The sequence below is a fragment of the Physeter macrocephalus genome, chromosome 13, assembly GCF_002837175.3.
Source record: "Physeter macrocephalus isolate SW-GA chromosome 13, ASM283717v5, whole genome shotgun sequence".
NCBI lineage: Eukaryota > Metazoa > Chordata > Mammalia > Artiodactyla > Physeteridae > Physeter > Physeter macrocephalus.
Genome location: NC_041226.1, coordinates 25,413,839 through 25,429,606, shown reverse-complemented (window position 1 = coordinate 25,429,606; position 15,768 = coordinate 25,413,839). Strand labels below are relative to the sequence as shown.

The 15,768-nt window shown below is 37.1% G+C and overlaps 1 protein-coding gene across 8 annotated transcripts in view; it reads left to right on the top strand.

Annotated features, from left to right (window-relative positions):
• Positions 1–15,768, top strand: part of DGKH (diacylglycerol kinase eta) — a 175,631-nt gene that overhangs the window by 94,881 nt on the left and 64,982 nt on the right. For 7 of the 8 annotated variants that reach the window (XR_003682539.2, XR_003682538.2, XM_055089442.1 and 4 more), the window contains 4 exons: positions 8,743–8,847; positions 9,114–9,246; positions 13,851–13,957; positions 14,623–14,748. Coding sequence is in view for 6 of the 8 variants with exons in the window: in XM_055089442.1 (XP_054945417.1) it covers positions 8,743–8,847; positions 9,114–9,246; positions 13,851–13,957; positions 14,623–14,748 (471 nt within the window). In the remaining 2 variants the exon portion in view is untranslated. Of the gene's footprint in view, positions 1–8,742; positions 8,848–9,113; positions 9,247–13,850; positions 13,958–14,622; positions 14,749–15,768 lie in introns of those variants that run through there. The other variant, XM_024125946.3, reaches the window with a different exon arrangement.

The following is a 15,768-nucleotide window of genomic DNA, read 5'->3' as shown; positions in this document are numbered from 1 at the left end:
GGCAGCCTCTAGAAACTGAAAAAACAAGGACATAGATTCTCCCCTACAATCTCCAGAAGGAATGCAGCCCTTTGACACCTTTGATTTTAAACTTCTGACTCCTGCAACTGTATGAGAATACTTTGTTATAGCAACAATAGGAAACTAATACAATAGGGATTGACTAACGTTAATAATTATAGTTCATTTGAATTCTAAGAGACTTTTAATACTGACTTGGATCCAAACTTTCTTTATTAGTCTTCAGAGAAACAGTGGTTTGTCATTGTCCAAGTAACTTATCTATGTAAATGACACAGTAGCATACTCCAGCAGGTAACACTTACAGCCTTTCCCGGTAGACTCCCTGAAGCCTTTGCCATGTGTCTTTTTCCAGGGAGAGCAGGGAGAGGAGCGCAACTTCAAAGGGACTGTCGTCTTTACCCTGTAAGATTTCACTATGTCCTTCTACCTTTGGCTCTCTAGCGAACCAGATGCTTCTGGGAAGTGACGGTTAGGACCATTACTATGAAACAAAGCCTTAAAGACAAGATATTCCCATAAAGATGTTAAATAGGCTGCTTTCTTTTACAGTTTTTGTAAGGATTCTAAGACTATATAAATTATATAATGTTGAATTCAGTTGCTCCTTTGAAAAATTTGGATTCTGCCACCTTACATGTCTCTGTTTTATTGTGTTAACATTTCATTAAATGCTTTTCAATAAAATTTTGATTTTAGAGTATTTTATATTTTTAAATTCAAGTAAAGGGTAACTTTGCTTTTTAGAAAGTGAGATCCTGTGGAAATACTGAGAATATTGGTACTGATAGTATTGACATCTGTGGTTCCTCTTTTCATGGAAACAGGTACCAGAATTTATGTTTTATTTATATTTGAGGAAAATCAAATTAGCACAGAAAATGACATTGTTATGAAGCCATGATTCCTTAGTCAAGTTTTATGATCTACAGAACTAATCTTAAGCAGAGTCACTGAAACTCCAGAATTATATGGAAGTAAAATTTGCACAGCTCTCTGCAGCTTGTTTCCACCCCATCTCAGTCAGTAATCAGAAGTCTTACTTCACTAGCTTCTGTGGACATTTTAGGTCACTTGAGAAAGGGAACCACGTTACTCATCTGATTTGAGTTTGCTATGGGAGAAAGAGGTAGGAGGTCAGAGGCTTGGGTCCTGGTGGGTATGGCCTGCAAGCTGAGACTTAAGACACCCACGTCCCTCATCTTCTTAGTTCCTTGAAGGATTTTGCTTGGGGTTCCCAAACATTTGGTACATTTTTTTTTAATTGTGAAAAATTTCAAATGTACACAGACTCAGGATAACTGTGATGAACGCTCACATGGTAACTGCCCAGCTCTTACTATTATCTAGATGTTGCCACACTTGCTTCATCTATTCTCTCTTCCCTATTTTATCTGAAGTGTTTTAAAGCAGATCTTTCACATCATTGTATTGGCCCCTCATTCTTCAGTAGGCACCCCTCAAAATATGGTTGCCAGTTTTAGCTCTACCTCTTTTCCATCTTTCTTCTCAAACAAAGCCTAGGTATGGAGAAGCTGTGAAAGAGATTTACTGAGTTGACCATAGTTACTCAATTCAGTATTTTACAGTGAAGGAATAATCTTTTTTTTTTTTTTTTTTTAATTTGCTATAACACTTTTTAAACTCCTCATGTAGGAAGTGGATTAAGTAATTGTGGACAGCTCATTGAGCTACTAGATTTTTTTTTTCTCTTCAATATGTTGTAACAAAATTAACACCATACTTAATTTACAGAGACGATTGAAGAATCAATGAGTTACTCTCTTTTTGCCATAAGTCTGTAGTCAAGTGTTCTTGTAGGTAAGAAGACACATACTCCTAGCAAAGATGTTCTGCTCTCGTCCAGGAGTCTTTCCCTTTCTATAATTAGATTTTTCAGAATAAATGTTTTATGTACTTACAAACAAATTTCCATTAGAATTTATTTTTTCAATACTTGCATTTTTTCATAGAATCTTGCCCCAAGTGAGTAACATTTCATATCTATGCTACAGAATTCTCAAATATTTATCTCAATGTGTAGGTAATTATTGTTGTAGTTTGATTTTTGAAATTAATATCATATCCAGATGATATATACCTTCTGCTTAGATAAGAAAATAAGCAGCTTTGGGACAGGCTTCCTCAAGTTCATGACTAATGCCTCCCCCTTTATCATGAGAGCCTATGGGGATGTTTGATATGTCCTCCTCTACATTACAGGAATGCCCACTGAGATCAGTAAGTTGTTATTCAGCTGAAAGGACTCATCAGCTAGGAGGATGATCACTCAGCCAAAAAACAAAAGTGTAGAATGATTTTCAGATATCCTTTTTGACTCTTTACATACTCTCAGTAAAGGGTCTGTGTGTGTTTGTTTATAAATCGAAACATGGTTCTAAACAGACATATGAAAAGATATTTAGATCATCCTGAAAGGGAGTAAGGAAGACCTTAGTTCAACTACCAAGCAATGTGAATTAGCATCTTATTGACATTTACATAGTGTGCTGCCTGCATAGCAAAATTTCTTTATAAATTCCAGCTGTAGATTAATAGGCTCTCACATGTATGTGAATTACCTGTTGATCTCAGTCTTACCATGAGTCCATTACATCTTTATAAGTTATTTTACATTATTTTAGATACTGTGACATTTGGGTTCCAGGATTTCATGGAACCTAGTCTCTTTCATCATAAGCACTTAATGTAGACTCCACAGCGTTTACAGCCATACAATGAATAATGTTTATGGTATTGGGTCAGTATGAGAAAGTCTCTCCCTAATCTAAAATTCTGTTATTTTAATTATACTCTCTGATTTAAATTACACTATCTGTTGAAAATACCTGTGGCACTTTCTTTGGTCTTGGTGCCAGAAATACATTCGTCGTGACCTTTTGTACTTTTGTTAGTCTCCTGTTAAAATTCAGGCACCTTAGGAGAAAATAAACCTTCATCATCTATCAACACCTCAGAAAAAATTACTCTTTAGGTCAGTAGTTGTCACCGGAGAAAACCGATGGGGCTTGAGGCAACTGTAATGAAATAGGGAAGCACTGACCCTAGAAGGCAAAGGAGTCATGGGAGTTTGTATAGGATTTGCAAGTTCAGATGCCTCCATGGGCCGTTAAGTGTATGGAGAGGCCAGCTGAAGAAAATAGGTTTAAGCTGCTTGTATTGTGATGAGCAAAGAACCTGTCTAATATGATGGATATTAACTTGTTGTTTTACAACACAGCACTTCATGGTTCAACAGAAATGGCCGCAAAAACCTCGGAGATCACCATTTTGTAACCTCTGTTATATCACGTGGGGTGCTGTAGGTGGGAGGCTATTACAGATGGGTCCCACAACGAAGAAATGTTACTAGGGGCAGATGAGACACTGGAAATTTGGGAGCAGAAAAGGGAGATAGGGGCCCATAAAGATTAAGAGCACTTTCTTTACGTTATTTTAGACCAGATCCTGCTTTGACTAATGGGAAAGTTGGATGCTTCTGTTACCCTTAGTGGTTGATAAATGGGTGTGCACCAGAATTACCTGTATAGCTTTGCCAATATACAGTTACATACATCCGAAATTATCCACGTCTCCCCCCAAAATAAGATTTTGATTCACCAAATCTAATTTGGAGCGTGGTTGGCTATGTTTTGAAAAAACTCTTGTCTTGATTCAGGTACAAACACATCCTTAAAGACCTATGCCCTTGGATGTAGTGATCCCTGTTTACTCTTTGAAGTAGCTCTGCTCTCAAAATGCATGAGCTGTATGGCTACATTGCAGTTTGGCACATTTAAGCTGTTAAAGTGCATTACTTCATTCCAAAAAAGAAAAATGGGAAAAAAGGGAACATATATAATGTAAGAGATGGATATAGATTTTATGAGGAAGAATGGAAGAGGAATATTAAGACTGAGCTTTTGGCAATTTCAGGTAGAGCAAACCTAGTGTTAATAAAGACACTGATTGGGCTTTAACAAAAGTCAACTTATATCCCCTGAGTTATAATCAGTATAGACAACACAAATTGTTATAGCACAACTAAACTTTTTGTTTGTCCTGCTCTCCAAGAAAGGCTTCTCACTGCAAATGAATCTTTATTTCAGTCAGGGCTCTTCAGGATTAATCACTAAAGATACAACAATAAGTATGCCAGGGTGCGGATGTGATCAGTATGTTGTAAACAACCTTAGATTAGAAATAAGAATTTTTGAACAGAAGAAGTTGTCGGACCCTTAAAGTTACACAGAAGCTTGCAGAATTTCCTTCCTTGCAGAATCAGAAATCTGAGTTAAAAGGAGGAACCCTCTATCTTGAATAGTTTAGGCATGATACCTACTAGAGACGGCACTCTGAATTCTTTCACTGCTGTACTGGGATCTCATGCTCTTTGGTAAGCCTTTTGCCGTTATATTCCTGCTGTGGGTAAGGTTAGACGCAGTGCAATTAAGGGTGGGGCGGGGAGACCATTTCTTCTTAATTAGTTTGTTGATGTTTTCCTAATGTCTTCTAAGGAATAGGTCATTATCTTTATTTCTCTTTTGGTGGTTTGCTAGTCAGTGACTATTTTGTTGGCAAAATGCCTCCATTTTTGACCTAAGCTCCTGTTACTTTTGTCTGTGGACCACACTTACACAAGAAATATATACCTTATAGAAGAAAGCTGTAAATATGTACATCATCCCTGTCAGCGCTAAGAATAATTGTGATGCTAATATTTAGTGAGGCTTGGCTTGTAACAGACAACTGTGCTGAAAGCTTTGCTTGGGTTGTCTCTCTATTCCACACCACGCTCAGCAGAGCTCTTGCAGATACGAAACTGAGGCTCAAGGAAACGTTCATAGCCACACACGTGAGAAGGGATGCTGTTGTTTTTCATCCTGAGTCCGTCCGACTCCAGGGTTTAGGCACTGAGTCACTCTGCCGTTACATGAGTGGTTTCCAGCTGGGAATTGCGATAAAATATCTTTAGAACACAGGTTCCCAAACTTGGCTGCACTTCAGAATCGCCTGGGAGTTAAAAAAAATAAAACAAAAACTGGTAGCTGGGTCCCACCTTCATAGGTTCTGAGTTCATTGGTGTGGAGTGTGGCCTGGACGTTGGGGTTTTTAAAAGTCTCCCGTGTGGTTTTAAAGTGCAGCCAAGCTGGAAAACTCCAGCTTTGGAACAGTGCAAAGTTTTAAATTCTAAATTCCCATTCTTCTGTTAGTAAAAAAATTAAAGAATGTTTTTGTTATGTAAACGCTACTTATTTACTTTAGAAACCATAGACCAACCAAAAACATCATATTTAAATTATCTGCAATTCCTTCACTGAAAGATAACCAGTACAGTATTTGGTATTTTTTTCCTGTGCGTGTTTATATATTTAAAGTCTTAACTGTAATGGTACTCTTTGATGGAATGTTATATATTTAATGCCAGATTGTTTTATATTTGTTTTATGTATTTACATGCTTTCCCAGACTGAGAAATTCTTGATCCTTATACAACATAATAGTGTTGTTGGATTAACCCTTAGAGGCCAGTAACTCTCAAAGTAGAACAATATCTCTATTCCTGTGGAGTTTGTATATTATTTGAGGTAGCACTTAGAAAACGAATTTAGATGTCTTTCCTTTGTACTCCATCTTATATAGCACTTTTTCAGACAGGCAAATCTTGGGTTACTTACCCATCTCCCTTATAGATTGGTAAGGCAATACCCATATGGTTTGTATGCCCGGGCTCTGGCGTGCAGTAAACATTCAACAAATGCTGGGGTGGATGACAGGTGTATTTCCCAGGACCCGAAATGGGAGTGGTGGTTATAGTTCGAAGAAACTAATTACTGAAGTAAGTTCAGATGTGCCTGAAAAAAGTCATTTGGGAATGTTGCGGTAGTGGGAAGAGAGGGTAAAAGTAAGGGTTGAGATGAGGCCAGGGGTTAGGGGACACTTTAGGATAGATAAACTGCAGATCCTTCAAGAAAGGTAAAAAGTCCTCTAGTTCTAGAAACATCCTGGCTTTGGCCCCCAACAGGCTCAGAGAGTCTTCCCTGGGAATAGCCCCCTCCTCTATCCTTCCATCTCCGCACCCTACTCCCTTGTCATAATAAAAAGGCTTTCAGAATAAGAACCAAATAGTTTTCAGAGTCTGCCGCTCGCCCAATATTTTCCTGACAAAGATTTGGATGAGGAACTACTGTAGTGTAATGAGGTTCGGTGAGGATACAGCTAGAGCCTGTCAGTTAGCAGATGGGACTGTTGGCATATTCTTTTCTACAAAGGTCAGTGATGAGGAAGATTTTAAGTAAAAGGTGGGCAGGGGACTCCGAGCATTGGAGGCCTGAGGAGTGATTAGCCCAGAGAGGAAAGGGACAATCTGGGAGATGTTACAGGTTTGCTTGGTAAACCAGCCTTGTCTTCAGTGGGGCCGAGGCTGCTCCCTGAGGAATTTTTCGTCCTGCAGCCACAAAGCGAGACATCTCTGCATCGCATGATTTATGAAGGATTTTCTTTTCTCGTGTCAACGTCTTACGATGTAACTTTATAATAGATTTCTTAATCACAAGGCTTGTAAATCACAATTATTTATAATTTCTGTTTGGCTCTTAAAAACTTAGCTTTTATTTTAAGCATATGTTATGATCTTTACTTATTACTGCCCATTTTAAAACATTTTTTTTAAAAAAAGGAGAAATGGCAAATGTAAACATTTTACTTCGTCAGCGTATGAGGCACATGCATGATTTATGTTGCTGAAATCCTTTAGAGTTGAGGCATTTATGTAGTTCCAAAAGCTACAAGAAAAATTAGAAGCTATTTCTCTATCCTTTCCCGTCTTTTTATTGAATTCACAATGGCTTTTAAAGAATAGAAAGGCATTAAAGATAGTTAAAACCATCAGACATCCTGCTTTACTTAGAATTCAACAAAAAAACAAAATTAAAGAATAAAATAGAAAGCCTGGTTTATTTACCTAAGTAATACCTGTCTCACTCACTCTAAGATCTTAGTGAGAGAGAGGGAATCCTTAGCGTTACATCATATAGTATAGCAGAAAAATTAAATAAAACATGCTCGAGGTGATATTTATTCAGATAAATATCAGATTGATTCAGTCAGTCCATTGACACACAGAGATTTCTGGAGTGCTGTGCCAGTCATCAGAGCCAGGGGTGTATTATGATTTAATGGTCCCTCTCTGCTGCATTTGATGAGCTGTCCTAGAAAAACATTTTGAAGCAATAAAGCATCCATTTGGCTCCTAAGTAATGAGGGAGGTGTTGTTCTTTGCATTAACTATTTATTGAGGAAGAGGAGTGACCAATTGCTAATAAGCTTTATCCAAGGAGCGTAGTGGAAAACAGAAGAAAATGCAAAAGTGAGGTTCTGTTCAATTTCATATGCAATTAACAAATATCCAGTGCTGAATGGTTAATGCTCGACGACCATGTGACTTCTGGCCGGCTGTATTTAAGCATGAGTGCCTGTCCAGTGTATTAAAGGCCCCTTAGTCTACGAAGGATTGTGTAGCCTAAACTAATGAGAGATGAGAGGAAGCAGTGACTGGTGAGTAGCTACAACTGCGCTGAGCTCTATAGCTTTGAATAATGGACTTATTTTCTAAGATGAACACTAGTGATTGAGGCTTGCTAGTTTACTCCTTTTGGGAAGAGTTCCTTTTTTTTTTTAGAGATAATTATTGCTTTTCCATAACTTGGGAAATCTGCTCTCTACTGCAATATGTAGATTATCACTTGATCAAACGGCTTTTAACCTGGGAAAATTTCTGATTTGCTCTACAAGTAAATATATAATTTATTACTTGGAAATAGGTTCTAGGTGGGAATGTAACATATTGCTTTTCTTTCACGAGTAAATAAATGGTCTCTTCTTTGAAGTAAATGCTTAAGATTTAGCAACTTCAAGGTTACAACCAGAATATTGTATTCACTCGTAAATAGGGCCTGCTTTCAAGTCATTTCAGAATCTTACTTGGAAGCTTTTGGTGCTATAACAGCATGAAGTTTTATTCCTCTTGCTTTAAGATTCTTGATATAATTAATTTGCCTTCTTTAGTAACATGAAAAAAAGATGAAAGTCACAATTATTTTCATCCCTTAAAGCCAACTAAAGGACTTATATGCTAATTCTTCTTCCCTGTTCTCACTAAAAAGTAGTACAGTGGAGTTCTACACAATGGGAAGAAAATCCGTCACATAAATCATATTAAAATAGGCCATGGAAAGGATCTGTAAACCCAACATTATTTAAAGCAGAATAGTCTTGATACTATTATAAACCAATTATGAAATCATTTAATATTGCATTCCTTTGATTTTTCAAAATTTTCATATTGAAAAATATGTGTTAATTCTAGCTTACTATGAATTATTTTGATTTATATTTAGAATCCATTTTCAAGATATATTACATGAAATAAGAATATTCTGCTTATATGAGTTCATAGCCTTGGGTAAAGGGCTAGAAAGCCTGATAAGTAAATAGCAATGAGGGCGAAGACAAGAAAAGTCTCCTTAGAATTTTTCTCTCCTGGACCACATTGTATCACACTGAGAACTAAATGCATTTACCTTACAGAGAATCTTACTTTCTTCATCAAGGAAGTAAGGACTCAAGAGATTAGAAATGGTACCACCTTGTAAGATGTTAGGTCTTGCAATAATCTCTCTTTGTTGGTTAATAACAATCAGGTTGCATTATCCCTTTCAGATAATCACTCCATTCAGAAGACTAATGCTTTGTGCTGAGAATAGGAAAGAGATGGAGGATTGGATCAGCTCGCTCAAGTCTGTACAGACCAGAGAACCTTACGAGGTAAAGTAGCCTCTCTCCCGTCATCTCGTGTTCTTAGAGAATAAATGTGAACCGTAGCGCTAAAGCTATATTCTACGAAAAAAAAAAAAGTATGTGTAGATTCGTTCAGCAACTTGTTTAAACCTGATACTGATTTTTTTTAAAGTTAAAGCAAAGTGTTTTAGTTTTAAAAATTGTGGATTTGAAATTGTAATCGTAACTATATACGTTCCAAACGTAGTCCTCTTCTCTTGTTTGGCAAATCTGTGCTAACGTCTCATTTCTAGGTGGCCCAGTTTAATGTGGAACATTTCTCAGGGATGCATAACTGGTACGCCTGCTCCCATGCCCGACCCACTTTCTGCAACGTCTGCCGAGAGAGTCTTTCTGGAGTCACCTCCCATGGCCTGTCCTGCGAAGGTACAGTAACATCCAGGGTTTGTTCTCCCTTGACACTGACCTTACTGTAAACACGCTGCCACGGGTACATTTGTGAACAGAGAAACATCGTCATAGGAAGACACTTCCCTTGGGTAGAAGCAGTAGCTGGGAGCATGTCAGTGGGACCAGAGTGTTTTAATTTTACTGTGGCTGAAAGTGAAGCTCTGCACACATAGGACCAACTTGGAAGATATTTTGGCTCAGGAAAAGATAACATAAAATCATTTGAAGGGATGTATAAATCAAAATGTAGCATTTCCCTCCTGAAGAACTAGCAACTACCATTAAAGAAAATTCTTTAGGCTTTGTGTATCATTCTAATTTTCTAGTATTCTTTTTCTGTTCTGTTTAATTACAGAGAACAAAACTTTCTGTGAGGACAGTATATATTTTTGGCAGGATTTAGATTGTTACTTATGTTGCATTGTTTTAAATGTTTTATTTCATTTATGTTTAATTTAAACGGACGTCATCCTTTTAAATTTCTTTAAAGTTTTCTAAAAATAAGGTCTATGCTGTTGTTCTCATTACAGTATTTGTGGGTTACTTTTAAATTTAAGAACAGTGACCACTTAAAAGAAATGCATTAATAGTCAACAAGAGAAAACTCATACCTTCTTTAGATTTATTTAATTTAATACCTCAGTGATTCCATCACTGTGTACTACTTTTGAACTACATATGATACCATTATTTAGCTTTTCTCACTAATGCAAAAAATTCTTAGGTAATCTTGTAATAAAACTATATAATAATTAAATAATAAAATAGAAATGGAGTCATAGTTTTAATTCATTTTAAATTACAAAATCCAAGATATGTCAGTATTTCAGCTATTTAATATGACAATGACACAGCCTAGTGGGTAAGAATAGAGCTCTGTAGTTAAACCCTGTGGGTTCCAATTTCAGTTTTACCACCACAGACTGTGACCAGGAGTAGTTTAACCCTTTTAGACTTTGCTTCCTCATCTATACAATGGGGATAATAATCATTTATACCTCACAGAGTACTATGAAAACGAAATGAAAGAGTACATACAATAACGCTACTTTTCTAGTCAGATATGTGTTAGACGTTTGTAACTGCGTTGTATAAGAAGTTCACCAAATAAACAATTTCAGATTGCATCATGGCCTGATGCATTAAAATTCATGAAAATAAGAATTTGGAGGAGGCATTAAACAATTTTTTAGATTTAAAGAATGATTGCAAACAAAGATATAATTGGTCTTTATGACTTTAGTGATCTAAAAGTGTTCCTGTAACGCTACTAGGGCTGTAATATTATATGGGGTTATTTTGAAGGTCTTTGTACTATTACCTTATAGTCTACTATGCTCAAAATGCTAAAAAAAAAAAAATCAGATCTAAAATAGCCTTAGAACTGATCTGTGGTATCCTTCTGATTTGAGAGTTATGTGTCATTAAATATAGTTAACCGTTTAGGAATTGAAGTTAAGTGGGATGACTGAATATTTTTCTAAGCATTTTAGAAGAAAAATGAAAATTATATTAGCTGGTGAGAATAAAAAACTTCAAAGTCTTTAAATAAATGTGTTAACACTATTCTATTACTAATTAAGTTCCTGACTTTTTAAAAAGTCTCAATTATAGTATTTTTTAATTATCTTTTTAGAGAAATATATGTTAGTATTCATTTTCTCTGCTGATAAAAGTTTTAAATCTGCAGCACCTTGCCCATGAGTATTTTTAAAACTGCAGCAGAAGGTTTTAAAAATCCCAAGGGTTTTATGCATAGCCAAAAAAGTTGCCTTTTTATTTTATGAGACCGTGCTTATTTAGGATATTTTTACTGTAAGCAAAGTTAAACTTTAGAAACCCCCTTGAAATCTGAGTAAACTGCTGCTTGATAAAACTAAGGGCTTAAAATACAAGACGCTTTAAAAGTTATAACAGAGATGCAGATACAGGAAAAATTCATTCAACAATGACAATGAATAACATTGTATTAGAATGGAATCTCGCTTCCAGTGTGTAATGCCATCACTAAATTTACTTAATCTTTCTGCCCTTGTTTTCACAGTACAAAGACTCTGTACTGATTTGTCTTGTGTTGAATAATAACTAAAATTATGACTTTAAAGCCTTGCATATACAAAATATATGAGTGAAAAACAGAAGACAGAAAATGTATTTCATAAATAATCCCCTAAGTCAATTGAGAACGTTAATTGTAATTTCAGAGCATAAGTGTGCTTCACAGTTATTTATACAGCACTCTAAGAATAAAAAGTTAAGTGGTGATTTTTTTTTTAATCAACAGCATAAATATCTCCACATGGGTACTTATTTTTATCTTAAGTACCCATGAACACTTACAACGTGGTAAAGATTGAATAGTGCAATAAAGAATCATAATTTGTTACATGTCACTGTATTTTTTGTGTTTTATGGTTTTAAAATAATGACTTTTCAGGTCAGGAAAAAGTGCCTTATTTCAGAATAACTTGTTTGGAGAAAATTCATTGTCAGCTAATTCGTAGGCACAAATTAAGGTGCCTAGTAATCGTGTCCGTTCCTTAGTGTCCATAGTTACAGTCCAGTTTGTTTTATTTTTATCATGATATGTTGTATATGAAGCAACTTTGTAATTCTCAAGGCTCATTGTATGAAGAAGTTTATTATTACAAAAGTGATTTTTATTTTTAATGCGCTGTTTGATTTTTAATGGCAAAATCTTCAAAAAGCCATGAAATTATACTCTGTTGCCCTCTTTTTACTTCCTTCTTTGCCTCTTAGAAAAGTTATTGACTGTTAATATCAAGTCCCTATTTGTACTTAAAAAGCAGCCTGCTTTTGAAAACTAGAACTAAAACTAGAACCATACTTTTGAGAAATACAGTAACAGATGACAACATTTAAATAGTTTAAAATATTAAATAATTTAAAAGTCCCTTGGAGCAAAAAGGAGCAGGTCATGCTAAATTTTTTTTCAAACTAAGCTAATTTCCTATGGTGCTGTTTCTTTATACTACTGTTTATCAGCAGTAAAATTCAGTTGAAAAATTGTTTTCTATATGAAGTCTGTGCTTAGTCACAAAGTCATTTATAACAAAAATAGTATGATTTCTAGGAAAGAACTTGTCAATGTACAGAAAAGAGCAGGTAAATGAAACATTGCCAGCGTCTATAGACTAATATTTTTAAAGGAAAAACCAGCTCAATTTAAGTGGCCATTTATATATCAGCTATTCATGATACTTGAAGCATTCTGAACATTTGGCTCTAGGCATCTTAGTTATTTTACTTGACCCCTTCGTTTTCATGTTACATCAAATTAGGACGATTTAGAGAGAATGCTACGTAACCCGTCATTTCAAATTTGTTAACAATTTTCTGGTAGAAATTCCAAAACCATGTGATAAGGAGCCGCCTGAAGAGTCAGAAACTCTTATAACATCAGTATCCATTAACGCTTGGATAATGTGTGTCCCTAGAGGGATGGATAAGCTTAGTAGGAGTCAAGTTCTGATCTTCATAAGCAAGGGTTAAGTTTTCAAATAATCTGTGGTTTATTTGTTTTTTCATGTATGTGCTGCTTCTGTCTTGGTTGTTTCCTCTTATTTCTCCTTTGCGGGCACCTTTTTGATAATATGGCCTGGGAGGATTAGCGATGCCTGTAGTAGGAACATCACTTCATCATTCCTTTCTTCTACATTGTCCTGTAGTCATCGCAACAGGATACTTTCAAAAGACGGTGCCATCTTTGTGACCGTCATCAACCTATTTCCCATGATGCCTGGATATTTTCTTGACGTACTTGGACTTTAAAATTCCCCTGCATTATCTTGGTCTTTATCTCTCTGGTAGTTTCCAACTTTGGATTTAAGTATATTATATGTACAGAAAAAAGCAAATATCAGAAGTGCACACAGCTTGTTGAATTTTCGCAAATTAAATGCATTCATGCAGTCAGCACCCAGACTTAGAAACTGGCTGTTACCAGCCCTCCTGTATGACTGAATTTTATTTTATTTTTATTTTCTTCTGTTGTGTGTGTGTCGTCTCCCTTCTCCTCAAGAATTTTTGTTTTGTATTTATTTCCTTTCTTTTCTTCTCTTGGAGTAAGTGAAATCTCTTTAAGTAGCTTGGTCAAAGTGCTTCATAAACACATAGCCATATTTGCTTTTTAGAATATCATTGAAGAGTAATAGAAGCTTTTATTTTTATTTATTTATTTACTTTTGGCGATACGCGGGCCTCTCACTGCTGTGGCCTCTCCCGTTGCGAAGGACAGGCTCCGGACACGCAGGCTCAGCGGCCACGGCTCACGGGCCCAGCCGCTCCGCGGCACGTGGGATCCTCCCGGACCGGGGCACGAACCCGCGTCCCCTGCATCGGCAGGCGGACTCTCAACCACTGGGCCACCAGGGAAGCCCGATAGAAGCTTTTAAAAATATTGTTTTTTAAAAAAAAATAAATAAATAAAAATAAAAATATTGTTTTTCTTCTGCCCTCCAACCACTTTAAAATTTCATGCTGTGATTTCCTTTCATTGTTGGTCCAAAAGTGCATATTCATTTAGCAATGGTTCACTTTTTTTTTTTTTTTTTTTTTAGTGTGTAAGTTCAAGGCTCATAAAAGGTGTGCAGTGAGAGCAACAAATAACTGCAAGTGGACGACCCTGGCCTCCATCGGGAAGGACATCATAGAGAACGAGGATGGGGTAAGCTCGTACCGTCTCCCATCTCTCCCCGGCACCTCCGCTCTTTTATTCTCCTCTCCTGTGGAAATTAAGTGGGAGCGTCTATTAGTTCAATTACGACAGAGAGTTCAGGGGGAGTGTTTATTATTATGATTAGATGGAAGGTTTTGGTTGATTGTAACTTTTAATTTTCAATCCAGTTCTTTGTAGCTTCCTTCAGCTCTTAAATTTCAAGGGGAATGTTGTGAAAGGGCTTAGGAGTGGTTGCTGTGCTGGGCTGGTGCTGTAGACCCTTATCTAGCCAACTAAGTTATTCTTTAAGGCTCATTCCTGAGACTTTGGGGCCTCCTCTCAGTGGTGCCCCCCCACGTTCAAAACCTTGACTGCCTTGCATGTGAATCTCTGATAACACTTTGTGGTCACTTTATGATAATCTCTCTATGTGCCTTTCTCCTCAGTGAGACTGCAAATCCTGCAGGGCAGGGGTTTAGTCTTACTTATCTTTGTAACCCTACAGTGCTCAGGGCATAATAGATGCTCAATAAATGTGGGGGAAATGAACGTATGCCACGAATGATACATGGTGCCGATTCCATAGAGTAAGAAATCATTGTATCTCTTCCCTTGGCTAAGAATGATGTCCTCCACGGTCTTTAATTTGACTGCACTTTCTTCCTGCTGCACAGCTGGCTATGCCCCACCAGTGGCTCGAGGGTAACTTGCCCGTGAGTGCCAAGTGTGCTGTCTGTGAAAAAACGTGTGGCAGCGTTCTCCGTCTTCAAGACTGGAGATGCCTTTGGTGTAAAACGATGGTGAGAGTTTTATAATTATTTTCCATTTAAAATGTTTCCTTCTGTACCTTTTTCATCTGTGTGATGTAGAGACAAAGCTAAGAATTTATGGCAGAGCAGAGAGCCTGGTAGCACACGCACCCGTTCATCCTTTTTCAAGATGCGTTCCTTCCACTCTGATTACTTTTGCAAATGCCCTTTTTGTGACACCCACTCTTGTCCCTTTGTGTGAGGACCTCTTTCCCATAGTTTTATTGTTTTTCATCAAGCTTTAGCCACACTTAAGTGGTTTGCTATTTTCAGCCTGTTTTGCTACCTGTTGCCCACAGAAAGCCACCAAATTTTGATTAACAGGCAAAGTGTAAGTTTACTACAACCCGGTGTGTGTTCTCCGAGAGAAAGAAGCCGAGTTCAGTAGGCCGTGCACTGATATAATTTAGATTGTATACATTTGTGTTCTATAAATAAGTAAATATTTTAAAACTTCTTTGCATGTGCAAGAAAGTGGTGAGAAGCAGACACAGCATAACGTGGAGACAACAGCAAGCAATGGTCCCATCTCTGCCAGACTGCGTGAGGACTGGGCCTCCACCCTGCAGGAGGGCAGTCAGAGCAGGAACTCAGAGGGTGACCTCACGCCCCTCAGAGGGTGATGTGGGGCTAAAAGACAGCAGGACGAGGAGGCAGTGAGTGCTCACCTGAGCGCCGGGTGATGCTGTCTGATTACGATGCTGATTGCCTTGCTTTGGGGCAGAGTTGTTTGGTCGTGTTTTGAGTCTTGGAAGTCAGCCCCTCTCCCCCCAACAAAAAGACGGAACACCATTGCTTTTAATAAGCACGGTGAAGATGAGCAAATGCAAGAGATGTGCATGTGATATGTTGATTTCATAATCAATGAGACTGAGTCCATAGGCCACAGAGAAAAATAAGTCCTACAATTTTTTTTTTTTTTATTTTTTTTTATTTTTTATTTTTGCCTGTGTTGGGTCTTCGTTTCTGTGTGAGGGCTTTCTCTAGTTGTGGCAAGCGGGGGCCGCTCTT